Source organism: Mauremys reevesii, linkage group 5, assembly GCF_016161935.1.
Source record: "Mauremys reevesii isolate NIE-2019 linkage group 5, ASM1616193v1, whole genome shotgun sequence".
Taxonomy (NCBI): Eukaryota; Metazoa; Chordata; order Testudines; family Geoemydidae; genus Mauremys; species Mauremys reevesii.
This window is the reverse complement of record NC_052627.1, coordinates 87,368,675-87,396,015: the sequence shown is the minus strand read 5'-3', so window position 1 is coordinate 87,396,015 and position 27,341 is coordinate 87,368,675. Positions and strand designations below refer to the sequence as shown.

The 27,341-nt window shown below is 42.4% G+C and overlaps 2 protein-coding genes across 22 annotated transcripts in view; one reads left to right on the top strand and one right to left on the bottom strand.

Annotated features, from left to right (window-relative positions):
- Window positions 1–14,845, top strand: part of CRACD (capping protein inhibiting regulator of actin dynamics) — a 224,358-nt gene extending 209,513 nt beyond the window's left edge. For all 7 annotated transcript variants that reach the window (XM_039539500.1, XM_039539498.1, XM_039539501.1 and 4 more), the window contains 3 exons: window positions 3,765–3,955; window positions 4,682–4,850; window positions 12,036–14,845. In XM_039539500.1, coding sequence (XP_039395434.1) covers window positions 3,765–3,955; window positions 4,682–4,850; window positions 12,036–12,196 — 521 coding nt within the window. In that variant the 3' untranslated portion in view covers window positions 12,197–14,845. The remainder of the gene's footprint in view (window positions 1–3,764; window positions 3,956–4,681; window positions 4,851–12,035) is intronic.
- AASDH (aminoadipate-semialdehyde dehydrogenase) overlaps window positions 1–27,341 on the bottom strand; it is a 96,379-nt gene that overhangs the window by 34,859 nt on the left and 34,179 nt on the right. For 4 of the 15 annotated variants that reach the window (XM_039539510.1, XM_039539516.1, XM_039539519.1 and 1 more), the window contains exons 16-17: window positions 26,257–26,388; window positions 22,637–22,754 (exon numbers count right to left, since the gene is read on the bottom strand). In XM_039539510.1, coding sequence (XP_039395444.1) covers window positions 22,637–22,754; window positions 26,257–26,388 — 250 coding nt within the window. Of the gene's footprint in view, window positions 1–3,722; window positions 3,857–7,924; window positions 8,047–9,436; window positions 9,493–14,224; window positions 14,297–19,671; window positions 19,812–21,677; window positions 22,755–26,256; window positions 26,389–27,341 lie in introns of those variants that run through there. The other 11 variants (XM_039539505.1, XM_039539508.1, XM_039539507.1 and 8 more) reach the window with 7 other exon arrangements.

The following is a 27,341-nucleotide window of genomic DNA, read 5'->3' as shown; positions in this document are numbered from 1 at the left end:
GGTTGTACTAGACTATGCAACCCGATACCCGGAAGCTGTCCCCCTACGCAACACAGCTTCCAAGACAATAGCTAAGGAGCTAGTACAGATATTTTCCCGGGTTGGGCTACCCAAGGAGATGCTGACCGATCAAGGGACACCTTTCGTGTCTAAGTTGATGAAAGATCTCTGTTCGTTGCTCCATGTACAAGCCCTACGGACCTCTGTATACCACCCACAAACAGACGGCCTTGTGGAAAGATTCAATAGGACCCTCAAGGCCATGATCAGAAAAGTGGTGAGCCGGGATGGGAAAGACTGGGATACCCTATTGCCTTACCTCATGTTTGCCATCCGGGAAGTTCCACAAGCCTCCACAGGCTTCTCTCCATTTGAACTACTATATGGGCGCCACCCCCGAGGCATATTGGATATAGCCAGAGAAGCCTGGGAAGAGGAGCCAAATCCCGGAAGGAACATAGTTGAGCATGTACTACAGATGAGGGATCGGATAGACCAAGTTACACCCATTGTACGAGAACACTTGGAAAAAGCACAGGAGACCCAACGGACCCATTATAATCACCAAGCAAAGCTTCAACGGTTCCAACCAGGGGATCGAGTAATGGTCCTTGTGCCCACAGCAGAAAGCAAGCTGTTGGCCCAGTGGCAGGGACCCTATGAAGTGATTGAGGCCGTGGGAGAGGTAAACTATAAGGTACGGCAGCCAGGCCGCAGGAAACCAGAGCAAATTTACCACATCAATCTTCTAAAACCTTGGCATGATCGAGAGGCATGCTTAGTCAGCCGGGAGACTCTTCCCCAGGAGGATAACGTACATGAGCAAGTGAAGATATCACCCGACTTGACGCCAATCCAAAAGATCGAGGCAGCCAACATGATTAATCGTAACCGAGATGTATTCTCTACAAAACCAGGGCGGACGACTGAGACCTATCACCATATCCACACGATCCCCGGAGCCAAAATAACACTGAGACCCTACCGAATCCCAGCATCCAAAAGAGAAGAAATCAAGGCCGAAGTAAAGAAAATGTTAGAATTAGGCGTTATCGAAGAATCCTACAGTCAGTGGTGCAGTCCAATTGTTCTAGTGCCCAAACCTGATGGTACCACGAGATTCTGTAATGACTTTCACCGACTGAATGAAGTATCCCAGTTTGATGCATACCCCATACCACGCATCGACGAACTGGTTGACTGCCTGGGTAGCGCCCGTTTCTTGACTACACTGGATCAGACAAAAGGGTATTGGCAGATTCCCGACCAAAGAAGCGAAAGAAAAGACAGCGTTCTCCACCCCTGACGGGCTATTCCAGTACACTGTCCTCCCTTTTGGGTTACATGGGGCCCCAGCCACATTCCAGCGCCTCATGGATAAGCTGCTGCACCCCCATACTAGCTATGCAGCTGCATACCTAGATGATGTCATCATCCATACACCAGACTGGGGAACCCACTTGGAGAAAGTTGAGGCAGTGCTACGCACCTTAAGGCGGGCTGGTCTCATCGCTAATCCTGCTAAGTGTGCCATAGGACTAGCAGAGGCTAGGTACCTGGGATATATTGTAGGAAGAGGTATAGTGAAGCCCCAAACTAATAAACTAGAAGCGATTCAAAACTGGCCCTGGCCGACCCGAAAGAAGCAGGTCCGTGCATTCCTAGGTGTGGTAGGCTACTACCGACGGTTTATTCCCCACTTCACCAGTAGGGCAAGTCCTCTAACGGATCTGGTGAAGGCTCGAGGTCCAGACATGGTGAAGTGGACCGACGCTGCAGAAGGGGCGTTTGTAGACCTTCGGACAGCCCTCTGTAATGACCCCGTACTCATAGCCCCGGACTTTACCAAGGAATTTATTTTACAGACAAATGCCTCTGAGGTGGGGTTGGGGGCAGTTCTGTCCCAAATGATTGGAGATGAAGAACACCCGATTCTCTACCTAAGCAGAAAGCTGCTCCCACGAGAACAGAAGTATGCAGTAGTCGAGAGAGAATGCCTTGCTGTCAAATGGGCCATGGAGACACTGCGTTATTACCTCTTAGGCCGACGGTTTACTCTTGTGATGGACCATGCACCCCTTCAATGGATGCAGAGAAATAAGGAGAAGAATGCAAGGGTCACCAGGTGCTTCTTATCCCTCCAACCATTCCAGTTCCGCATACGGCTGGATGCCACCACGGCAACACTGATGGTCTTTCACGAGCATACTGCCTGGCGTCCCAAGTTGCCCAACCCTATGGTGTTGAGCAGGGGGGGGGGGGGAAATATGTGATGGAGCAAGGCCAGATGGCTACAGGAAAGTACTCAGGAACAGGTATGTTAGCCCCAGGCTAAGCAAATCCCTAGTACCATGGGAACCAAAATGGCAGTTGCTCCAGGGTAATTAAGGCACCTGGAGCCAATTAAGAACTTTCTAGAAGGCACCGGAGAGAGCTACATTGATTGGAGCACCTGCAGCCAATCAGGGCAGGCTAATCAGGGCACCTGGTATAAAAAGGGGAGCTCACTCCAGTCAAGGAGGAGCCAGCGGAAGGAAGGGCGTATGAGGAGTTGGGAGCCAGAGACACAAGGAACTAAGAACTGAGAGGGTGTACTACTGGAGGATTGAGGAAACACCATACAATCAAGCAGTATCAGACACCAGGAGGATCCTATGGTGAGGATAAAGAAGGTGTTTGAAGGAAGCTATGGGGAAGTAGCCCAGGGAGCTGTAGCGGTCAAGCAGCGGTTACAAGTAGCACTATAGAGACTGCTCCAATTCACAGGGCCCTGGGCTGGAACCCGGAGTAGAGGGCGGGCCCGGGTTCCCCCCAAGCCTCGCTACTGCTCATCAGACATAGGAGGAGTTGATCCAGACTGTGGGTTTCATCCAAGGGGAAGACCACTGAGGGGAGGAAATCCGCTAATAAGCGCAGGACCTACTAGAGGAGAGGAGGAACTTTGCCACAATATCTAGTGATTCTTCAGCATAAAGAATGATGATGATGATGTGTTATAAGAAAATAACTGCTGATGCTTAAGTGCCATCAATTATTAAAAAAAAAAAAAAAAACACCACCAACCCTGCACAAACCTGTAAAATTTCAGAAAGCCATTACCATGGTAGGGGCTCTAAATTAGTCTCTAGAAATATGAGACAGTGCAGAACTGTGTCCCATTGTCAAAAGTGGGCCAACATTATGATGACCAAATGTGGCTCAGTGTGTTCTTACATGAGATCAGCAGTTACCATTTTCTTTGAAATACAAGTTGGGCCTGAAAATGCTACAGTTTCCAGCATGTGACCTCCATTGTAGTAATGTTCAGATTAAGATGAAGCACTGCATACTGGGACAACCAGTCTCTGTGGACTACCTAGCTGGCCTCCATTTTATACAAATAGCATTTATGGCAAGTTGTCACTTGAGCCCACAGTTAGGCAAAGCTGGGCACAAATGGTCTAAAGGGATTAAGTATCAAAATAGGTAGAATTAGGATACAAGGCTGAATTCCTGCCTGGAGTAAGATCAGTGAAGTTACACCAAGGATGACTGTGGCCTGCTAAGTATAAGGCTGGACTATTGTAATGTCTCTTCTTGATGAATAACAAATCTGCTTCAAAATGTGATAAATGCTTGAAAGGCTACAACTGACACTGAGTTCAATGTGTTTAAACAAAGTTTGCTGTCTATATTGCTGTATTTTATTTTTTAGGACTAAGGAAAAACAAACACCTTTTGTATTGCACTCAACCAATCTTCTTATCCTTTTCTTTTTCTTATAGAAAAGCCAGTTCTCCAGAGCAGGCATTCTTTAGATGGCTCCAAATTGATGGAAAAAGTTGAATCTGCACAACCGCTGTGGATTACATTAGCACTACAAAAGCAAAAGGGATTTCGTGAGCAGCAAGCTACCAGAGAGGAGAGGAGACAAGCCCGAGAGGCAAAGCAGGCTGAGAAGCTCGCTAAAGATAATGTAAAATAATAAACAAAGAAGCTTCAGAAAACTTTTTTTTTAAATACTGATCTCTTGATTTAGTTGTATTTGAATTCCTGTTCAGTTTGTGAAATTTTATAAAAAGCTAATGAGAGTCAATAAAATCAGGTGGTAAGTCTGGGGTTTAACTTTGCACAAATGAAGAACATCGCAAACCAATTTTCAGTACAAAATGTTGTATACTGTTACTGAATTTCAGTCTGATCTCCAGCGCTTCATGAATTCACTGACATTTTGAATGTTTTTATCATCAATTACGTATGAAAGATGTGCACGTAAAAGCATCATTGTTAATTTGGGGTTGCTGTCCCTACAGGCCATCGTTTGGAATATCTTATTTGTTTATAGTAGACCAGGGGGTTCTCAACCTTTTTCTTTCCAAGGTCCCCCCCAACATGCTATAAAAACTCCACAGCCCACTTGTGCAACAACTGGTTTTCTGCATATAAAAAGCCAGGCCTGGCATTAGGGGGTAGCAAGCAGGGCTATTGCCCAGGGCCCCATGCCACAGGGGCCCCCGAGTAGCCAGGCTCAGAGACCCAGGCTTCAGCCTCATGCAGTGGGGCTTCGGCTTTCTGCCCTGGGCCCCAGCGAGTCTAACGCTGGTCCTGTTTGGTGGCCCCCTGAAACCTGCTCAAGAACCACTGTAGTAGACTATACATAATGGATTGTTTCTGATCTAACACTTTTCCTTCTCCATCCTAGGCTGCTGTAAGCAATCAGTCAGATAATAAAGGCAGCAATATCAGCAAAACAAGTGTACTGCAGAAACCTACACCTCAGGAAGACGAGAAGAAAATTGAGATGGCTGTGTCAAGACTAGAACGCAGAGAGCAGCTCAAAAAGTCCAATACCCTTCCTACTTCTGTGACAGGTACAGTGAGAGATTTAGGTTTTCAATAGTAATCACTTTTTTTTAATGGTAGCATTGCAGAGTTCTCAGGAGGGAATTAGATTCTTTTTTTGGCTCACACATCATCATGAGAATTATAAACTAAGTTCCAGCTGCCACATCTTTATTATTTCAGCAAGAAGGAACCCAGCTTGTCTGTCAGATCCCTGGGTAAGTCTGATGGGCTGGCAATTAAATAAAATCCTTTTTCTACTTTTAAAATGCCCAGATTTAATCTGGAAGTCCCCTGAGAGGCTAAAAGCATGGAATTCACACTGTAAATTTGAGTCACTTCCAGATTAGCACTTCTGTTTCAAGATTTGATTTACAGGGTTGAGACTAGTTGCCAGCGATCTGGTTTTCAACTGGAATGCCTGGTCGAAAAGGGATCCTGATGGTACTGGTCAGCCACCCGCAGCGGGGCTAAGGCAGGCTCCCTTAGCTAAGACCCGAAGCCCCCTCCTGGAGCCCAAAGCCCTAGTGCAGCCCCAGAGCCCGCACCCTCAGCTGGAGCCCTCCTGCTCTCCAACCCCCTGCCCCAGCCTGGTGAAAATGAGTGTGTGAGCAAGGGTGAGCAAGTGATGGAGGGAGAGGGGAATGGAGTGGGCAAGGAACAGGGCATTTTGTTTTCTGCAAATAAAGTTGGCAACACTAGCTGAGACTGATACTGTATGTATGTCCATAAAGCAAAGAGACCATAATATCCCAAGGTTTTGTTGAGTTATGAACTTTGCCAGATCCAGCCTTAGGGAAAATGGCACCCTGGGCGAACTTGCATCTTGGTGCCCCTGTGGGCGTGGTGCCCCCGCATTGCCCCATGCCCCCTATAGGCTCCCTAACCCCTGCACTGTGCCCTGCCCCTAATGCCTGCTCCCCCTCTTGCACCCCTAATCCTTACATCCCCTTCACTCCCAACCTCTGTCCCCCCTGCACCCTAACCCCTACGCTGTGCCACCTTCACCCCTAATCCCTGAACCACTCTCCTGCACCACTAACCTCTGCACTGTGCATGCCCTCTTCACCCCAACCTCTGCACTCCCTCCTGAGCCCCTAACCTCTTCATTGTGCATGCCCCCTCACCCCAACCCTCCTCCTGCATCCCAATACCTGCTCCCTCCTGTGTCCCTAACCTCTGCCCTGTGCCCCTTCATTTCTACCCCCTGCACCTCCCTCCTGCACCCTTAACCCCTACTTCTGCTGAAGTAACTGGCAAAACATTACAGGGAAAGCCCTTTCTAAATTCACAGAATAGTGTGATGGGTGTCTTAGACATCTGTATTTTAATTATGGGCTTCTCCAACTATGTTAGGGCTATAATCAGTAGGGCTTGTCAAATATTTCTCCACAAAGCATACGTGTGTCCTGGCCTGTTTCTCTGTTAAATCCTGCCAATTAGCTGATACAAAACAAGCGTGCTCTGCTGATCAGGGCAATGGTGCAGTGACCAGGATTTATTTTACTAATTGGCAGGACCCATATATGTTTTTATGTAGATCATAATATTCTATAATGCACTGATATAAATTAAAGCTAAACTGAAATGGAATTCCTTATTCACATATACATGAAAAGCATTATTACTACTACAAATAATATATTATAGTACTTTAAATTTTGCACATTATCTAATTTTTAATAAAATAAGGATTAGTATGAAGTATTGCTAATGCTCTTTGGTTAGAACTCCTCTCACATAGCCTTCCTACGATTTACTGTTTGGAGAAAAATGTGCTGAGGGAATATTGCTAAAAGTTATGTAGTAGCTGCTTTATGTATTCTCAGTAGAAGTAAGTCTGAGTCTGTATATTCTGTACTACTACATGCCAAGGATTATGGTTTATAATTGGCTGAAAAGTGATGAAGTAATTCAGTTAGTGTTGTCTAATTCCTCATAGATCAATAATAATGAATACTGTAACATTATTAACCAGTCAGCCACTATATACCAAGGACTATTGACTGATAGCGGAAGAATTCAGTGAAATATTTACGTCTGAACTACCAACCAACTCTATGCTAGACTTTTTCCTAATTAGATCATTGGAAGCTAGTTATATTTTTTCTGGGCCTCTAACTCAGCCCCCTCTCCCTAAAATCTGAGTTTCCCAGAAAAAATTACTTTTGCAATTCATAATGTAGAGATTTTTCAACCAATGCCTGTGCTGACATCTCTTGTTTTGATCAAAATTCATTGTACCTCAAGCATATATTGAACTTGATTTCACCTTGGTCATTATTTACCTCTGAGGTCAAATAGTGATATTAGAAGAACAAATATAACAGGCATCATATCTGCTTATTACGAATATAGACATGTTTGGCTGATGCAGGTTATGATAGTGCAGTCATTTAATATGGAGGCCTACACTGGAATTTGGCAAATTCCCTCCCTTATGACAATATGCATGTTAAAAGAGATCTTTAAGAACTGAAAAATATTTGAAAACCACGATACTTCAGACTTGCACTGAAAGTAGCTACAACAGGGGCTGTTTGGAAAGTCCCAAAGAAAGAAGCAGAGAGTCTGATATTTCAGACTCTCTGCTTCTCTTTGCAGAGCCTTTGAAATAACCATCTTTCCAAATTCTCTGCTACCAGCTGCTGCGCAGGCTTATAGAATTCCTACTGACAAAAAATGGGTCAGATAGTTTTTAAATTAATCAGAGTTTCTCTAAAATCCTGTGAGAGACCATCTGCTTTTTAAAGTTTTGGGGGTATTTCCACCCCCCAGTTATAGATTTTTAAAAAAAAAATCTGTTACACAAGTTGGGCAGACTCAGTCCAGTACATAGATGTGGAGGTACTTTGTGTGGACAGCTCTTCACTAGTACTTATTCCAGTGGTGCCAATCTAAAGGTGATTCCTTTAGGTCACGGTTGAACAGGGACAGAATAGGGCTGCTTGCACTATACCTGAGCTATGAAAATAAAGACAGGGATTATATAGTTAATTTTTAGTGTAGGAGCATAATGTAGTAAAATCTCATTTTGTGGGCAAGGTAGCAGTCATCTGGTTTGTAAAAAATCTACAGAATCATAATTCCAATGGTGTCATACTTTTCAGCGGAACGGAGGGAGAGACATGACTCGCCGCCTCCCAGCTCCTCTGGTTGGTGGAAATTTTAATACAATGTTGTTGGAAATGGGTTGAGTTGGGTATCTTTTAAAAGTCCTTTCTCCTGCAAAACAAGAGTACCAAACATGACAAACCTAGAACAATTAACTAAATATATATTCAAGAAAATGTTTAAAAATCAATGTTTTTTAACTATACTTTAACAGCAATGCATTGCTTACATAAAAAGAGACACTGATCCTAGTGAAGTTAGCCTTGACATGCAAGACTCAAACCATTTGTTAATCAGTGTCATCTCAGTCTAGGGCTTCGCTGCTAGACACGTCACGCTGATCCTCATCTGCACAACACACTCACATCTCTGTACAAGGCAGACTTCTGGCCAAACATTTGCAGGGTGTTGAGCATCTGGTTTTTGACAGAAAGCATTTAATTAGCGGAAGGATTGTTTGTGGACCATATAGTATTTCACACATAATGGCATGATAAGTCCATTCTCCAAGATCCATTCATGCCCCATGGGGGAAGGGTAGATTCTGGATGTCCTAGAATCATTCTACTGCATGGAGTTTTCCCTCTTGACCCTTGTCAGTGGCAGCTTTTCACCATCTGCTTCTTGGAAAACATCCAGCTACAGTACTGTTCATGTGCTGTAATGTTGGCTTTCAAATGGTAAACTCGGCATATGAACATCTCCAGTGCATCTGACCGCATCAGTGACTGTGTCAGCCATTTCGAGCAAGGAGAGTCTTTGGAGGATGAATCAAATGCCTTTGGGTAAGATAATTTGGTCTTTTCAGCCAACCTTCCAGTATTGTCACATCCTGAAGGGGCATGGAAACTTGACAGTGTGCAGTTTTTAATGGTCCAAGGGATAGAAACACATTTCTGAGGGATATACAGCAATTCTGTTCCCAAGCAGCAGCCACAAAAACAATCTTGCAGAAATCTTGGGTAGCATTTCACAGAGAGCACTAAAACATCTGTGTCTTGTGCAAAAATCCAGCGTTTAGTAGTATCTCTGGGGCACTGATGCCATTCAAGATAATTTTAGTGTCAGCTTCATCACAGGAACTATGGAGAAACTGCACTGAATGGTGAGAGGTAGCAACTTCGTTATGCCATGCAACAATGAAATTCTTCATGGTACCATGATTGATGTGGAAGAATTGTTTGGAGATTTTGGAGTAGTTTGTTGTAATCAATGGAGGAGCCAATGCTGTGCCTAAGCTGCTCGGGCAATTTACTATGGGTTTTGGAATGAATTGTTAAAGCAATAGCCACTTGCAGTGGTAGATTATGCATATACCACATGGTTGTCGTGTGTATTTTGGAAACCTGCCTTTCACTCAAACGCTCATCTACGAGGCTTTGCGATAAAATGGCAGCTTTGTGCTCCACTTGCTTACCTTCCTGCGTGCTGGTGCTGAAGTCACTGCAACCATCAATGCACTACTTAAAAATGAAGTACAGGTCATGTTGTATTATTTTTTCAGGTTTGGCATCAGCTATGGATCCTTGAAACTCCTATGCAGGACAAAATGCTTTTCTGTAAAAAAAAAAAAAAAAAAAAAAAATTTAGTAGCTGCACCTGGAGTCTTCATATTATTGTTGACCTCAGTGCTTTCACTTCACACCACACCTTTTGTTGCTTTTAAGGACATAGGCAGTGATTCATTTCTGCAGATAGTTTTTAGCAATCCTATGTCCATATCCCACAGTTCAATAACTGCTTTATAAGCCTTTCTGCTGCTAAGCATATGTTCCTCTTCACTTTCATTCAAAGCACATATTTGTCTGTACTTAGCCTCTGCACTGATCATATATACCGCTTTCCCATCCATTAGAGCCTCTGAAGCAATTTATGACCTTCAACTGAGTCACACACTTTGCAGTTGTAAAAAAGTATTTTTGTATTGCTTTTTTCTTGAGACAACACATTAGATACATTCTTGGTGCAGCACTCTGTGGGATACACAGTGGTGTATGCATGGGTCTCTTTTGGGTCAATGCACCAACTTAACTTTCCATGCAATATTCTCACAAAGAGTGATTGCTTCATACAGTGTCTCACAGGTTGAAACTATGCTTCATGGATGCCTTCATGCTTTCAGTTAAGGGTACAAGAAGATGGTGGTCTTCTCAATACAAGTATAAGGCAATTCTTGCCCAGACCTGGCACTTGTCCCAGCAGCTTCAGCTTTTTTCTGATGGTCAGTGTACCTCCACTTCAGCCTTGCCAAATTCAGTTTATTGGGTGCACTTATTATAGCAAGTAAGATGCCACTGAGTGTGGTGTTTTAACCAGGTCCTCTTCAGTGGTATTCTCCGAAGATTCAGCTACTAGTTGGTACTCTTCACCTCCCCATGGAAACCTAAAAATGATCAAGTCTTTTGTAATAAATTACTTTGATTCTAATTAATTTTGTAATGTAATGCATGTTATGTAACGATGTGCATGCTGTTTTCAGATGGATTCCAGTGTTTTCTGGCTGGATGCTGATGTCTTAACCAGTGCCTCATTACAAGGCTTTTGGCCTAATGAACAAAGCTGATAATCAATACCCCTGAAATGTTTTTTATTGCTAATGATGACAAATCAACTTGAAGCACTCCTTCCAGTTTTACACGGCTGCTACTCTGAAACCTTCCACTTTTAGTAATCTGTAACATTAAAAAAATTTATCAGGTAGTCTCAGCATTAAGTGATAATAGAGCACTGTCAGTGGAGGGCCACAATTTAATTTTGTGAGGGCTGCATGTTTGAAATGCCTCTGTTAAAGTATCATTTAAAAAAAAGTTGATTTTTAAACATTTTCTCAAACATATATTTACATAATTGTTCTAGGTTTGTCATTGTCTGATACCATTGCATTCATGGGAGACAGGGCTTTTGAATGATACCCATTTCCAATGACACTGGATTATAAACATTTGCACCATCCAGCGTACCAGGAAATGGAGCAGGCAACAACTCCCCTCTGCCACACCAGAGGGTGGCGTCATTGAAATTATGATTCTGCAGACTTTTTTTTTTACTCAAATGACAGCTCCCTTACCTTTCAATCATTAACTTGCCCATCGTATTACACATACTCCCAGCCTATTAAGGCCTTAGCCAGAGCCCATTGAATTCAACAGGCTTTGGGTTAATCCCTTGATCAAGGAAATTTATTCTAAAATTTCTGGTCATAAAATAATTGGGGGTAAATCAGAGATTGTCCCTCTATCACAGAATAATAGACTTGCAAAAGGCCTATCTATTTAAGGGTTTTTCTATACATCCATCACTATAGTATTTAATAATGTTGTCATCTGATCCCTGCATTATACTTTGTGGTTCTGCTCTGAAAAGTGACTCTGTAAAAGGCAATTTCTTATTCAACAGATACGCCACTTGTACGTATTCAGAGATATTGCTTATTTTAGTGATAAATGGTTTTGGTACTTGTGAAGCTTGCAAACAAGCAGCTATGGGAAGGGAAGCTGGATTCTATTCCTACTTAAATGGTAACATCAGAATTGTAGCTCTGCAATTTTTACTTAATTAACATTACTGACCTTGATTTGCCCAGGTGTCACTGAGGGCATAATTTGGAGTCAGTGGGGTTGCATAAGTATAAGAGAGCAGAACTGTGCCTGCAGAAACTTGGTTACTGATTATACATAAGGAGGAAAGAATTTAGCTTGATTGTCAGGTTTTGGGTGGGAGGTTCCAGACTGAGAAAAAGATCAAAAACAGCATTTTTACTTATAAACTGAGCAAATTTGCTCTGAAAAACCATTGAGACTGTAAAAATTGTCCCCTAGCATTCCATGTTCGCTGAGTTACTTTTTGGCGTAAAACCACATTCAAGTGTGTGGGTTAGTCCAGTTTTAAATGACTCATTGTTTTCATCTATAAATCTGAGCCAAATTAATTTGGTTTTCAACATCTATAGAAGTTAAAAAAAAGAAGACAACTATAGTTTTAAAGATATTATCTATACATTTTGTGAACAGATTCACAGCAAAGTTCATAGTTCTCCTTTATTCTACAGCGTAGCACGTTTCATCTGTTTTATTTTTTTTCTCTCCCAAATCAATAAACAGTGGAGATTTCAGATTCTGTTCCATCAATTCCATTAGCAAAAGAGGTTACCAAGAGATTCTCTACTCCTGATGCTAACCCTGTGTCAACAGAACCAGCCTGGCTGGCCCTAGCCAAGAGGAAAGCAAAAGCCTGGAGTGACTGTCCACAGATCATTAAGTAAACTGTAACCTTTTTGCTCTTTACGTTTGTTTCTTAGTTGTATTCAGCTTTTTACATATGACAAAAGAAACTGAACAAAATTGAAACGCATTTCCTGAAGGATTAAAAACCGAACTGATCACCCTTTCGCTTTAGTTCACTATAGTGTGTGCTCATATCATAGATCCTTTTGCTCTGAAAAACTAGGTAGAGTGGGCCCAGGCATCCAGTTCAGATCCAATTTCGCAAAATTCAGGGCTGCTCAAATGTGAGATTTTGGTTTTGCCCAGTATAAAAAGAGGGGCCAAAACTTCAGATCAAAAGCTCTTTAAAATGTTAACATTTGCATCTGAGGTTTTGGATCTCTATTCTCCATGCAGACAAAGGAAAGATTCTGGCCTCTCTGATATTAAAAAAAAATTATGTAAAATGCATGCTCCCTCCTCTGAGCCCCAATGGTTGCTTTTGAACTCAAGGTTTCATGCAGTTTATTTGCAATTTGAAAACCTCTCCCCATCCAAGGCATTTTGGGAGACTTCTTCCCACCTGCAAATGAAGTGGTAGCATCCAATTACTGAGGCACTATTGGGACTCAACACAATCGCTGCACCTCCCTCCTCAAAAAGAGGGAATGAGTTGCCCATCGTTCTAGTTAACATAGTCATAGGGCAAACAAAATTGAGGGAGCAGGGATACAAAAAGTGTTTCTCCCGTTCAGAGGTAAAGTCAATTATTAGGCATCCATGTGCTCAGAGCACACTTGCAATGTAGGATCCTATTCTTACAAATATCTGTGTCCATGAGTAGCTTTACGTAAGGAGTTTCCTTGAGTTCAAAGTGACTGTGTAAAGTTATTCATGTGTAAATGCTTGCAGGATTGGGGCCTAAAAGCTTAAAATCAGAAAACCAAGACACTGGGATCCTCATGATAAGGTGATAACTTAAACTTATTTAAAATTCAGTTTCCTGAACAGAGAATGAAATGGGTTCTGACGTCTAATTTTTGCTAAGGTTGTTCCCTGAGTGACTTTAGTACAAGGAAGGTAAGTGATTTGTCTGGACAACCCAGCTGTAAAATTTAGTAAAAAATTTACTTACTTGGGGGGTGGGAGGAAGCAGTTGTTGCAGCTGAACTTTAAAAAAAAACAAACAAACTGTTCTCCATGTAGTTAAGTGGAAATGTTCTTTATTTTATTTTTTTTAAAGTAGTCTTTAAAATGTAATAAAAATATTAGCATCCTTAAATTTTCTACCCAGGAAGTTGTGCTTTTTTTTAAAAAATGGCTTTTTACACATAGTAAGTACATCAACAAAAAGCAAGCTTCATCTTCCTAAAAAAAATTCCTGTGTTTTCAATGAACTTTGCATATTGCTGCAAATCCCCCTCTGTTGAAGGATATATGTTTTCTTTTGAGTCATAAGCTAAGTCTACAGCATTTTAAGAGGAGGCATTTCAATAAGGAGAAATTGCATTACTACAACACAATGTATCTGATAACTCTTCATATTACTTTTGTTTAGCCAAATTGCTGTACATCGCACAAGGAGGGGACCACACTGTAAATAAAGCAGAAAACAATGAGCCCTGTACTGTCCTTCTTGCTCTAAGAACTGAAAAAAGCTAGTTAGCAAAAGTTATTGAATAGACTGCATCCTATGTAGGAAACAAAGGTTCAGCAGCACAGTTAAAATAGCAAACACAACAGACACATGAGCTTCAATAGAGGTGCAGCTCAAAATAGGTTTGTTCTTGTGGCTCTTGCGCAATCAGTGTTCCACTCTGTTTCATATTTAAACTAGAACCTTTAAAATCTCTATCCTTGTTCCCAACACATTAAGTATTTAAAATTTGTATATCCAGAGGGACAAGTAAGCTCCCTGGTACCTGCACACAACATAGGACTTCAGTGGGAGCTCTGTGAGATTATCTGAAGGGGGGATTTGGCCCATAATATTTGTGTTTAATTAGTCCATAAAGTAGCACTTCTTAATGTACGTAGCTGGGTTTTGAAGCGTGCAAAAGAGTTGTTCTTGTAATTATAACTCTAACCTGCTTGAAATCCATCACCAGGATTTTGGATGCAGGTTGGGGGTGGGTGGTGTCGTGAAGGAGATGCAGGAGCTTGGTGGGAGCAGGAGAACAGGCCAACCACAAAGGTAGAGAAAAAAATAGTAGTCAGGATCAAGGAACTGAAAAGCATGTTTAATGATTTATAGAGCAAAAAGTAGGTGCTATTGTGCATGACAAAATGAACTGACCTACCAAAACAACACTCGACACATTTATAGCACACAAACAGTTTGAATTAATTAAGGATGGTTGTAATTTAAAGTTTCAAAGCAGAGTGTTTACAAGTGTAGAGTATCTAGTATACTAAAAACTGCACTCGGTATGTACAGTACTTGCTTGGAAACACTTCTAAAGTCTACATGTTCAACACTGACATTTCATGTAACATCAACACAAATTTGCACTAAACACCTGTGAATTGTTACTTTGCTTTAGCTTTGTTGTGTCTTCTGAACAAATTGTCAGAATTCTGTAAAATAAAAAAATTACTACTGAATTTATTCCAAGCAGCAAAAATGTTTTAAAAACTGAATGAACCACTATGTAGAAGGTCTCAATTTTTTTTGTGTAATTTATAAACACAAAATACCATTTATTCTGAACAGGTTATATATGATTAACCTCTATGTTCATATAGTAATGTACAAAATGTATAATTGTGAGGTTTTTGTTTTCTGTACTTTTTTAATTTTTCCAAATGTTTTAAAGTGCAATTGTTTCTTATACTTAATGTCATTTTAATTCCTATTAAATTATAATCCAGTCAAAATTACCAGATGATGTATGCATTCACTGTTTCCTTCTGTTAATGGTATAGGTCAGATTTATTTATAAATAGGATTTTTAGTGCTACAGGTGTCTTGCTATGTGTTTTTATCAACAATAAAACTGAGTAACAAGACCTATGATGAAGGGATACATTAGTGTAATTTCTATTTTATTTTCATAGTTTGGTTATCAGATTTTAATGTAAATTGTCCCATTATTGGAAAAAGTTATTCTATTTCAATAAAAAAAATCTGCAACTGTTTTTGTAACAAAGAAAATGGTTCCTGAGTTTAAAATGAAGCTTTTGCCATTGAAAGACATTGCAAATTTAGATTCAACAAATTCACATCACTGCTGTGTGTTACTGAACTAGGAAAATATGACAATACAAAATTCATTTCAACAGCACCATTTTAATTGTTCATGCAGGAGCTTCAAAAGTCACTATGCTAAATGTCTGCAAATCTGGACATGTATGAACTGAGTCTTGAATTTTACTCAATGATCCAAGCCAATTAGTAAATGCTTAGTACAAAGACTACTCTCTAACTTTTTAAAAAATGGTATTGTAATGCATTAGACTTTGAATACAATAACCCATTACTAAGTATTATTAGTGTTTCAAACCTTTGTCAAGCTACACAAGCAAGCTTACCTACTCTCCTTGTAGCTTGCCAAGAAATTGAATGTTTTAGATGTATTCAAGCTGGCAGGCCCTGAGGAAATTCATCCTATGGTATTTAAGAAACTAGCTGAAGCAATCTCAGAACAATTAGTCTTCAAGAACACATGGAGGATGGGTGAAATCTCAGAGGACTGGAGAAGGGCAAACAAAGTAAATATCTTTAAAAAGAACAAAGACGACCCAGGAAATTATAGACCAGTCAGCCTAACTTCAATACCTGGAAAGATACTGGAACAGATTATTAATCAATTTGTAAGCACCTAGAGGCTAATAGGATTATAAGGAATAGCCAACATGGATTTGTCAAGAACAAGGGATCCCAAACCAACCTAATTTCCTTCTTTGACAGGGTCACTGGTGTAGTGGATGAGGGTGGGGTGGGGTGGGGGATGGGAAGCAGTAGCAGTGACATATCTTGATTTTAGCAAGGCTTTTGATAGTCCCATATGACATTCTCAAGGAAATGAGAAATGTGGTCTAGATTAAACTACTATAAAGTGGGTGCACAACTGGTTGAAGGATTGATAACTATGCTTTTGACTACAATGGTTCACTAAACCAACAAGGAGTCCAGTGGCACCTTAAAGACTAAACAGATTTTTTTGGGCATAAGCTTTCGTAGGTTAAAAAAAACCCACTTCTTCCAATACATGGAGTGAAAATTACAGATGCAGGCATAAATATACAGACATGTGAAGAGAAGGGAGTTACCTTACAAGTGGAGAACCAGTGTTAACAAGGCCAATTCAATCAGGGTGGATGTGGTCCACTCCCAATAATTGATGAGGAGGTGTCAATACCAAGAGAGGGAAAATTGCTTTTGTAGTGAGCCAGCCACTCCCAGTCCCTATTCAAGCCCATGTTAATGGTTCACTGTCACACGGGGAGGGTGACTCTAGTGTGGTCAGTCCTGGGTCTGTTATTATTCAATATTTTCATTAATGACTTGAACAATGCAGTGGAAAATACTTATAAAATTTCCAGATGACACCAAGCTGGAAGGGGTTGTAAGCACATTGGAGGACAGGTTTAGAATTAAAAAGAACCTGAGCACCCTTAGCTACAGAGAAATATATTGGGAATAGGGGAGTTGAAGCATCTTAAAGGATCAGGCATAGCCTAAGGTAACTTCCAGTGCAGTGCCTGTAGTCTTACGGCTTGGCTACACTTGAAAGTTGCAGCACTGGTGGAGGCTTTCCAGCGCTGCAATTAGTAACTGTCCACACCTGCAAGGCACATCCAGCGCTGCAACTCCCTGGCTGCAGCGCTGGCTGTACACCTGGTCTGCTTGGGGTGTAGCGAGTGCAGCGCTGGTGATCCAGTGCTGCTCGTCAAGTGTGGACACACACCACCGCTGTTATTGGCCTCCAGGGTATTAGGAGATATCCCAGAATGCTTTTAACTAAATTACTCTCTTTGTTTTGTTATGCAGCCTCTCTTTGTTTTGTTGTGAACTCGGAGCTCCGTGGCGCTCCGGAGCACAGGGAGCTGCTTATCTAAAAAACAAACACAGCTCCTGTTTGCTGTGATCAATCTGTACCTGACTGTGAACAATCAAATGAGAAAACCCCCTGCCTGTCTCATTCACATTATAAGACTCCTGAGAACATTAACAGGAGTTGCCAGTTAGTCAAAGGAAGGTGTTTGGGGATGAGTAACTCCTATCATTTAGATTGGGATGGCCAAACTTACTGACCCTCTGGGCCGCATACAATAATCTTCAGTAGTTTGAGAGCCATAAGACATGCACAAACTTTACATATGCATTTTTACAAATATTAGCATCCTACTTACTGTATCGTGGCTAATTACTGAGAGAGCTAGAAGCCTTGTGGGTTTCCATCCTGGACGCAAGTCTTTGGAAATCCAGTTGATATGCTGTCAAGGTGGTACAGAGGAGGTTGGTCATATGCTAATTTGTAAGGACTGCACAATGTTTCCATTTTATGAACATCATCATGGAGTACAGTGATTCACAGCAGTATATAGTGCTGAAAATTGAAATGAGTTGCACACCAATCTTCTTGAGTTGAGGATACGTCATTCCTGGCACTTGCTTCCAGAACTCAGTTGTAGACTGATGTATGCATCATCTTTAGAGCCTGGTCCTCCTAGAGTTCCAACAATTCAGTTTCTATGAATCAGACAGCCATCGCTGATCACATCAAACATGAATGGGTTAACAAAAAAGGCAAAGCAGGATCTCAGCTTCTGCACGTCTTTAAACCTGGCCTGAAAGTCATCAAGCAGTCCTTGTAATTTACCTCTGTATTCCTCAAGTTTGTGATCTTCTTCAATTTCAGGGAATGTGTTTACCCTACTCTTGAGATGGGGAAAGTGGTTGAAGTCTCTTGACACTATGTCTCTTTGCAGAAGCTTCAACTTATTTTGGAAGCTGAAGACTGTCTGAGTAAGGTCAGAAATAATCTTATCTTTCCCTTGGAGTGCCAAGTCGAGAGTTTGCAGATGCTGCATAATATCAATGAAAAACATCAGATCCTGCATCCATTGTGCATCTTTCAGTTGTGGATAAGACTTTTCTTCAAGGAAAGCACTGATAGGCTCCAACAGTTCCACAAACCTATTTAAGGCATTGCTGGTTGATAACCACCTCACAATACAGTAGAAAGATGCATCAATAGGTTTGTCTTCAAGAGCCAGCTCTTCAATAAAATGTTTGAACTCTTGATGAGTCTTCCTATTCGAGCAGATGAAGTACAAAAATGTTATGAAAACGGGTTCAGAAATTGTCAATTTCAAGTATCTGCCTGTGAGATGTTCATGATGGATGATGCAATCAACAGGGAGAAACTCTGGAAATTTGGGGTCGCTTTTCAAGATCCAATAAGGCCTACTTTCCCCCACATCGTTTCAGGTGCTCCATCCATTGAAACACTCAAGTTTATCCAGCGATACATCGGCATTTATCAATGCTGCATCAAGTGTGTTCTTTATGCCAACACCACAGGTTGTTTCTTTTAGCACCACTAAGTCCAACATTTCTTCTCTCATGATTACATCTGCGGAAATACAGCAAACAAATACAGCTAGATGTGGTTTATCTTGTATATCTGTGGATTTTTCCACAGCTAGACTGAATGCTAGAGAATTCTTTAGATTATTTTGCATCTTGCTTGCAACATCAGCACTGATCTGGGAGATCTGTCTCCCCATACTGTGGTGCAAAATTGGAATTTCCTTTATTAGTCATTGAAGTCCTGTGTTATTTGGATAAAAAATTGCAACCACTTCTGCAATATTCTTCTTAAATTATCCATCACAATATGGACAGTTAGCACGAGCGATATTCCATGACATAATAAAACTAGCTTCAGTCATTGTGTCAGCTTCCTTACTGAATGCCGAAAGTAGTGTCTGTTGACTGTTTAACTGTAATTTTAATGGGGTTAGCTTGTTTTTCCTTAATTCTTTTTCAGGTGTATATTTAGACGAAAAGCTATTGTGATTCGTTTAGTAGTGACATTTCAAGTTGCTCACTTGTAGTGAGTGAGTGATACATTGCAGATAAGACACAGGGGCTTGCCACCTTTAACAGTGAATGCAAAATCTTCTTCCAATTCTGGCTTAAAACTTCGGTTTTCTTCCTCATGAAATTCTTACAATTTGAAGATGTCACTGTCATCCACAAAATTAACATAGGGTTAACACTTAAGTATAAAACTTCCGATGTTTGGATTTATGCTTTCAACGAGGTTTCTTTGGAGTGGGAGCCTCAAAGTCAATGCACGACTTGTCACGACTCAGGGAGGAAATGTTGTATTTAGTGGCAGTCCCCATTAGTGAGCTGCCCTTTTGCCCATGAGTGTGCTTCTTGTGCACACAGTGGGATTTGGGCAGAGGCAGCAGTGCCACTAGTGCTAGGCAGGAAGGGCTGGGAGAAGTGCCTGCTGCCGGTTGGCACTCCGACAGATCCGCCAGTGCTGGATCCAAAGGTGCACGTGGCTGCATTGCATCTTCCATGAGGAACTTACAGAGGCGAAGCTCCTAAGCTTCCAGAGTCCGAGGTGGGAGCAAGCTGCAAATGGAGCAGTGAGCAGTGATATGGGTAGGGCCCAAGCAGGAGGCAAGTTTGGTACTTGTTGCTCACAGAGACTGCACTGGGGAAGAGTCCCGTGAAGGGAAGAAAAAGTCAAAAATGGCAACAAACAAATTATCTGAAAGGACAACTAACTTTACAACTAAGGCTATGATTATGTCACGGAGGTCACAGAATCTGTGACTACCAGAGATCTCCGTGACATTTTCTGCTTCAGCCCCAGGGGCTGCAGGGCTGGAGCTGTCAGCCAGCGGGGAGCACCAGCGATCTCAGCTGCAAGAGTCCTGCAGCTCCCAGCTGTGGCACAGGGATGGGGTGTCTCCCACAGCGCCCAGTCCCCACGGGCAGTGGGGGGCCCTGCAGTGCCCAGGTGCCTGCCTAGACCTCTGAACCACAGCAGGCAGCCCCCGGAGCACCAAGTCGCCATGGGCAGCAGGTAATCCCTGGAGAGCCGAGCAACTCCCTGCAGTCCTGGAGCTCCGAGCCTCCTTGGGCAGTGGGGACCCACAGCTCTCAGCCCCCCAATCATCACCATTTTTAATAAAAGTCACAGACAGGTCACAGGCTTCCATGAATTTTTGGTTATTGCCTGTCACCTGTCTGTGACTTTTACTACAAATTACCATGACAAAATCTGAGCTTTAACTACAACTAAAGGGCAGGAAAAAACAATGTACAAGGAAAAAAGAGGTGAAGACAGTACTCGTAGCAAGCTAAGAGCACCAAGGAACAGAGGTTCTGTCTCTGGCCATGCAGCAGTAAGAGGGAACTGGACCTGCACAGCTTCTTAAAGCCTCGGATGTGTCATGCAGTTGATGCATGACTCACAGGCAGATCAACGGACACTACCATGAACAGTTCTGGCTCCAGCGCATGGCATACATGAGCACCCCATGGCTGGAATCCAGATAGAGATCATCACTCTGAGAACTACTGAAATCTGACTTATGAACAGTAAACTCAGCCATTGTGCAGCATACAGGGGTCCGCACAGCCCTGCATGGTGCAATTCCCTGTTATAATGTGCATGTGTAGCTGAAGCCCTGAGTCTGGGCACCTCCTCCAGGGCTGAAGGCCCGAGCCCCAGCACGCCGCACTAATGCTAAAAGAGCTCCATGCAGCTCATGAGCTGCTGTTTGGCCATGCCTGGCTTAGATCAAAAATGTCTACACAGCTATTTTTAGAGTGTTACTGCAAGCCCCTCTAGGCTGAGTCTGTTGACCCAGGCTAGGAGCTTGCTCCAAAATGCTGTGTAGACATACCTATTAATATCTACAGGACTATTCTTGTGTTTAAACTCAAACATGGGCTTATAACAATCAGATAATTTTGGAATGGGTTCCAGTGTAAACTTCACAATGTTCAAATCAACTATTTTTGGGCTAAGCATTTAGTTTATTCTTGCAAGTTAGGTCGGCTTCCCTAAATACCGTAAAAAGATAAAATTGTAGAGCAGTGGTTCCCAAACTTTCCACTTCATGTCCCCGCCCTTACCCATCTGCCACCACACACACCCCGCCCCAGAGCTGAGAGCAGGGCCAGGAGTGGGGCTGCGGACAGAGCAGGGCTGGGTGGCACTCCCTCCCTGCCCCCCTGTGGGGGCTGGCCCAGGCACTGCTGCATCCCCCTGAACACATTTTAAAAACCTATATAGAATAATCGGCACTGAAGGATTCCCCACAACAGATAGCAACCTCAAGGGTAAGGGGCAGGAGGGGCAGAGCACCTCAGTCTATGCATGTGCAGTAGGCACACTGAGGCACAGTTATCTCTTTACAAAATATGTTAATACACATTCAATAAAAAGGCTAAAATTTCCAAACCAAATACTGGAAAACTTGATACCCAACACACAAGCAAATATCCATGCTAGACATGACGTATGGCACAAAATTCAATACAAATTGCCAGAAACAGTTATGTCAGAGTGAACACATTTATTTTTCATCAAAATTCAGCTTAAATCAGACACGTGATGCTAAGCAATCATTAAGTCAATTGCCCTCTCTTGATTAGGAAAATAGCTTGACTCTGAAAACATGTTAGCTAGCACCAATGTTTACCTAGTGTAGACACTAACACCTTAAAAATGTGTTCAGAGGTCATGATTGGGGGGGGACCATGACCACGTAACATTTTTAAAAAGTATTACACACTGTTGCCATTAAGCACTATCATGTTTTAAACAGCACATAGGCAAATTTTTAAAAGAAAACCAGATGTTTTTCCTAGTCCAGATAAGACAACGGGTACATTGACTCTGCAGCAACAAACCTGCAGCAGTGAGTCTCAGAGCCCAGGGTCAACTGACTCAAGCTCCTGCTACGGGACTAAAAAGAGCTCTTTTTAGCCCCACAGCACAAGTCCAAGTCAGTTGATCGAAGCTCTGAGACTCACTGCCACAGGTCTTTTATTGCAGCGTAGACATGCCTGTTGGTGCAAAATTGTTAAGTAACAAGAGTTTGCAAACATGATACATTTTACAAAAGTAGAATGGGCTAAGAGCAGCACCTACAGGCCTGGGTGCTTTAAAGTACAATTCAAGGATGTTCTTAAGGTCCAAGTGTAAACACTAGAGATGAAGCAGATTAACACATCCTAGTAGTTCTTGTTTTCTCAGCGATACACAAATCTAGGCAATAAACATAATCATTTCTACAGCCAACAACAAGCCTTGATCCACATACTACAGGGGAAGAGAACACTTCTCCTGGAAGTTTATCGACACCCACTACCAATCCATTCTTAGCATTCAGGATCCACACTGTACCATCTGTGGATGTTGCTGCCAGCAGCGTTTCACTCTCCAAGTCATGACTATGGAAAACAAAGGGAGTTGCATATACACTTGAAGTGGTTTCAAATTTCCACAGTAAATTACCTTCTATATTACAGCAGTAGATAAAGCAGTCATGGGAGCCAAAATATATTTCTTGCTTAGTTAAACTTGAGATACATGGGGATGAAAAGACTGGTCCACTGGTGGAAAACTGCCAAACCTACAGAACAGCATTAAAAAAATAATTCATTATTGCGGGTTGTTCAGGTTACCAATGAGACATTTATCTAATCTTTAGGACAAGCTGTTGACAGAGAGGACAAATATACTGCATCATCTGGATTCTGGCATATGCTGTACTATATATAATACATGACTAGAAAATACTTGCAACATTCACGAGCCAAGCTCCACACACAAATTCAGTAGGCAGGCACTCACCTGGTAGTTTCCTGTAATGCAGTGTTGCTGTAACCATGTTGGTCTCAGGATACTCCAGAGAAAAGGTGGATGAGGTAATATCTTCTGTTGGTAAGAGACAAGCTTTCAAGCTTACACAGAGCTGAACTGAAGAAGAGCTCTGAGTAAGCTCAAAAGCTTCTCTCTCATCAATAAAAGATATTATCTCAACCACCTTTCTCTCTAGTTTCCTGTAAATTATTTCATCTATGTGGAGGCTCTACTAATAAAAAGAGGCTAAACAGGCAACACAGTAAGTACCTCAAGGCCATTACAGTAGAGGTGTCCTTCCAGCAGGGCAAACCCCACATCCCCTCTCCATGCACTCTGAAGAAAATCTTTCCTCACTGTATTGGTGTAGTGCAACAAATGCCATCTTGCGGGAGTTCCGAGAATCACCTACATAAAGATTCCTGCAAGCCAATGAATAGGGGGAGGAGTCCTAGCATCAGAGTTTTAGAACATCAGACAGCCAAGGCTGGGAAAGCTATCCAGTTAGAGAGGGCTGCTGTCATGCCACCAGGAGAGGAGGATATTGCTTTGTCAAAGGGAGGACACTGGCTGCTGGTTACTTCTTGCAGCAGGCAGTGCTCCCCCACTACTCCCACCACAGTGATGAAGAACCATTATGCTGCCCTGGCAATGAGGAATCACTTGCAAAGGTGGAAGAGGAGAAGCCATGTACCCCCAAAGCTGTGAGGATCGCAGCCACCACTCCCAGGAGGAAACATTGGGTAGTGGTGGTTGGTGACCCTCTTCTGAGAGGGACGGAGGCACCCATCTGTCAGCCTGACATGGCATCCCGGGAGGTATGCTGCCTGCCAGGGCCCATATCCGAGATGTTATGGAAGGGACTGTCAAGGATCATCCAGCCTTCTGACTACTACCCCATGCTACTCATCCATGTGGACACCAATAATACTGCAAGGTATGACCCTGAGAAGATACGAAGTGACTACAGGGCTCTGCCAGTAAGGGCGAAGGAGTTGGTGGTGCAGATGGTGTTCTCTTTGATCCTTCCGGTCAAGGGTAGGGGCTCAGGCAGAGACAATTGCATTTTGGAGATGTATGCCTGGCTGTGAGGATGGTGTCGCCAGGAGGGCTTTGGATTCCTTGACCACGGGATGCTGTTCTGGGAAGAAGGATTGCTAAGCAGAGACAGGGTCTACCTATTGAGGAAGGAGAAGAGCATATTTGGATACAGATTGGCTAATCTAGTGAGGAGGGGTTCAAACTAGGCTTGATGGGGGCAGGTGACAAAAGCCCACAGTTAAGTCCAAAACATGGAGACCTGGGAGAAGGGTCAAAATCTGAGGGGAAGCATGGACCATTATAGCAGAAGTCATAGCGGTCCCAGAAAGTCACAGAATCCATGACAAACTCGCAACCTTAGTAATAAGAAACAGTCAGCATGGATGTGACAAGAACAAATTGTGCAAAACCATCCCACCTTTCTTTGACAGGGTACCAGGCCTTGTGGATAAGGGGGAAGCAGTAGATGTGGTATATCTTATTCTCAGAGAGTAGTTATCAGTGGTTCAAAATCAAGCTGGAAAGGCATATTGAGTGGGGTCCCGCCAGGATCAGTTCCTGGTCTGGTTCTGTTCAATATCTTCATTGATTATTTAGATAATGACACAGAGAGTACACTTTATAATGTTTACTGATGATACCAAGCTGGGAGGGGTTGCAAATGGGTTGGAGGACAGGATTAAAATTCAAAATGATCTGGACAAACTGGAGAAATGGTCTGAAGTAAATAGACTGACATGCAGGAAGGACAAATGCAAAGTACTCCACTTAGGAAGGAACAATCAGTTGCACTCATACACAATGGGAAATGTCTGCCCAGGAAGGAGTACTGCAAAAAGAGATCTGTGGGTCATAGTGGATCACAAGCTAAATATGAGTCAACAGTAAAGCAAACATCATTCTGGGATGTATTAGCAGGCATGTTGTAAGCAAGACACAAGAAGTAATTCTTCCACTCTACTCAGCACTGATTAGGCCTCAACTGAAGTACAGTGTCTAGTTCTGGGTGCCACATTTCAGGAAAGATGTGGACAAATTGGAGAAAGTCCGGAGAAGAGCAACAAAAATGATTAAAGGTCTAGAAAACATGACCTATGAGGGAAGATTGAAAAAAACTGGGTTTGTGTAGTCTGGAGAAGACAAGACAGAGGGGACATAACAGTTTTCAACTACATAAAAGATTGTTACAAGGAGGAGGGAGAAAAATTGTTCTCCTTAACCTCTGAGGATAGGACAAGAAGCAATGGGCTTAAATTGCAGCAAGGGCGGTTTAGGTTGGACATTAGGAAAAATTTCCTGTCAGGGTGGTTAAACACTGGAATAAGTTGCCTAGGGAGGTTGTGGAATCTCCATTATTGGAGTTTTTTAAGAGCAGGTTAGACAAATACCTGTCAGGGATAGTCTAGATAATACTTAGTCCTGCCATGAGTGCAGGGGACTGAACTAAATGACATCTCAAGGTCCCTTCCAGTCCTATGATTCTATCAGTGACAACTTTTACTATGGACAACACCTATGGCTGTGCCCAGGCAAACAAATGATATCAACAATAAAAATTAAAATCAGAGATGCAAATCTTGTCCATCTCTGAGAAAATAAATCTTACCATCGCATCCAAGATTCTAAGAATGAGACCAAGCCCCACACACACTTACACAGGTACCTCTGTCATGATACCAGCATTTTGTTTGATACCTTGATAAACATGTCAGTGAAACCTTAATTCCAGTCAGTACCTTTATAAAACAAATCTGAAAGATAGGGATGGGACTTGAAAGCAACTCTTGCTTTTAACTCTGCTGTGTGTATCCCTGGCATCTGCTAACAGAATTCAAACCAAAAAAGTCTCCACCTGACATCCCTCTCATCCTCCCCTCCCAAATTAAATGGTTAGAATTTGAACTGAGATGCTCAGGATTTTTACCTCTGCATTAGGAATGGAGGGATGGCGGGGAGAAACTGGGATTCTGGGTTTTATTTCCAACTCTGCCACTGACTTGCTGGATAGTCTTCGGCAAACTGCTTTACCTCTCTCTGTTACAATTTATCTTTCTGTAAAATGGGTACATACTGATACTTGTTTTACCTGGCTGGTGTAAGAGTTAATATATGTTAACCACTGAAATCCTCAGAACAATTTTATAAAACTGTGATTTATTACTAAAAGATAAACCAAAGCAAGAGTTTGTGATGTAAGAAAGTCGAATAATCCAATAGTGATAGTTTTTCACCTTTTCTCCTGAGTGGCTAAAACAGTACACATTCCCATCCACACATCCAATGCACACATACTGCTCACTGCAGTGAGGAGAGGAGAAGAGGGGTTTTCCACAGGAACTTTTCCAGATCTTATTACCCGTATCCTGTGAATGACAAAGTACAAGACATGGCATTTAATGCGATTGTAGAAAGCTGCACAAAACTACTGGGCAAATCTTCTTCCTAGTAACTGGGCTGGGCCCTGGGAATAGCCACAAGAAAAGAGAATTTGGTCCCCCAAGTGGCAGAGCAAGAGCAGACCTACTCTGCAGAGATTACTGCAAGTTAATACCTAGAACAGTGACCCTCTGTGACCCTCATGTCTCTATCCTATCCTCCTCCAGGGACAGATAAGGAAGGACCAGAGGATCCATGTAACACCAGATCCTTCAGCTCTATCTCTGGTTCCTTTCCTAGCCTTGTGTTTCCCCATCTTAAATCCCATTTGTGGCTCTGCAGAGGCTGTGAAGTTGAGCTACTTGCAGAGGGCACACATTCCCCATACAGCCTCCTAATATCCTGACCCTCCTTTTGCATAGCAGAACCCTATTGATTATGCTGCTAGAGGGCCTGCCACACCAATGGAGAAGGGGGCACAACTTGCTCCTAATAGCATAAAATTTGTTATTGCACCTGGTGTTAATCCTAAACAGTGTATGAACTGCTGCAACCCATAAATCACAATCATCATTATAGCTCATTAATACCGCTGGTACATGAATAGTTGTAATGTATGTGAATTACCTGAGCCAGGGCCACTGCTACTCTGTGTTAACACATACAGAAGTTCAGAAACACTGGTTTAATGGACAGAGCAACAGATGAGGAGTCAGGAAACATGACTTCCATTTCAAATTTTGCCCTTCACTCAGCATGTGGTCCTGAGTAAGTATCTCTGGGCCAGATTCACAAAGATACACTTGGACATCTAAAGAGCAGTAAGGTACCTAGGAAGCAATGGTGTTCACAAAATGGCTGCTCAACTGCCACCTATTCATTTATGCACCCAAGTTTCTGCCAGTACACAATGCACAAAACTACCTAAATCCTGATGCTG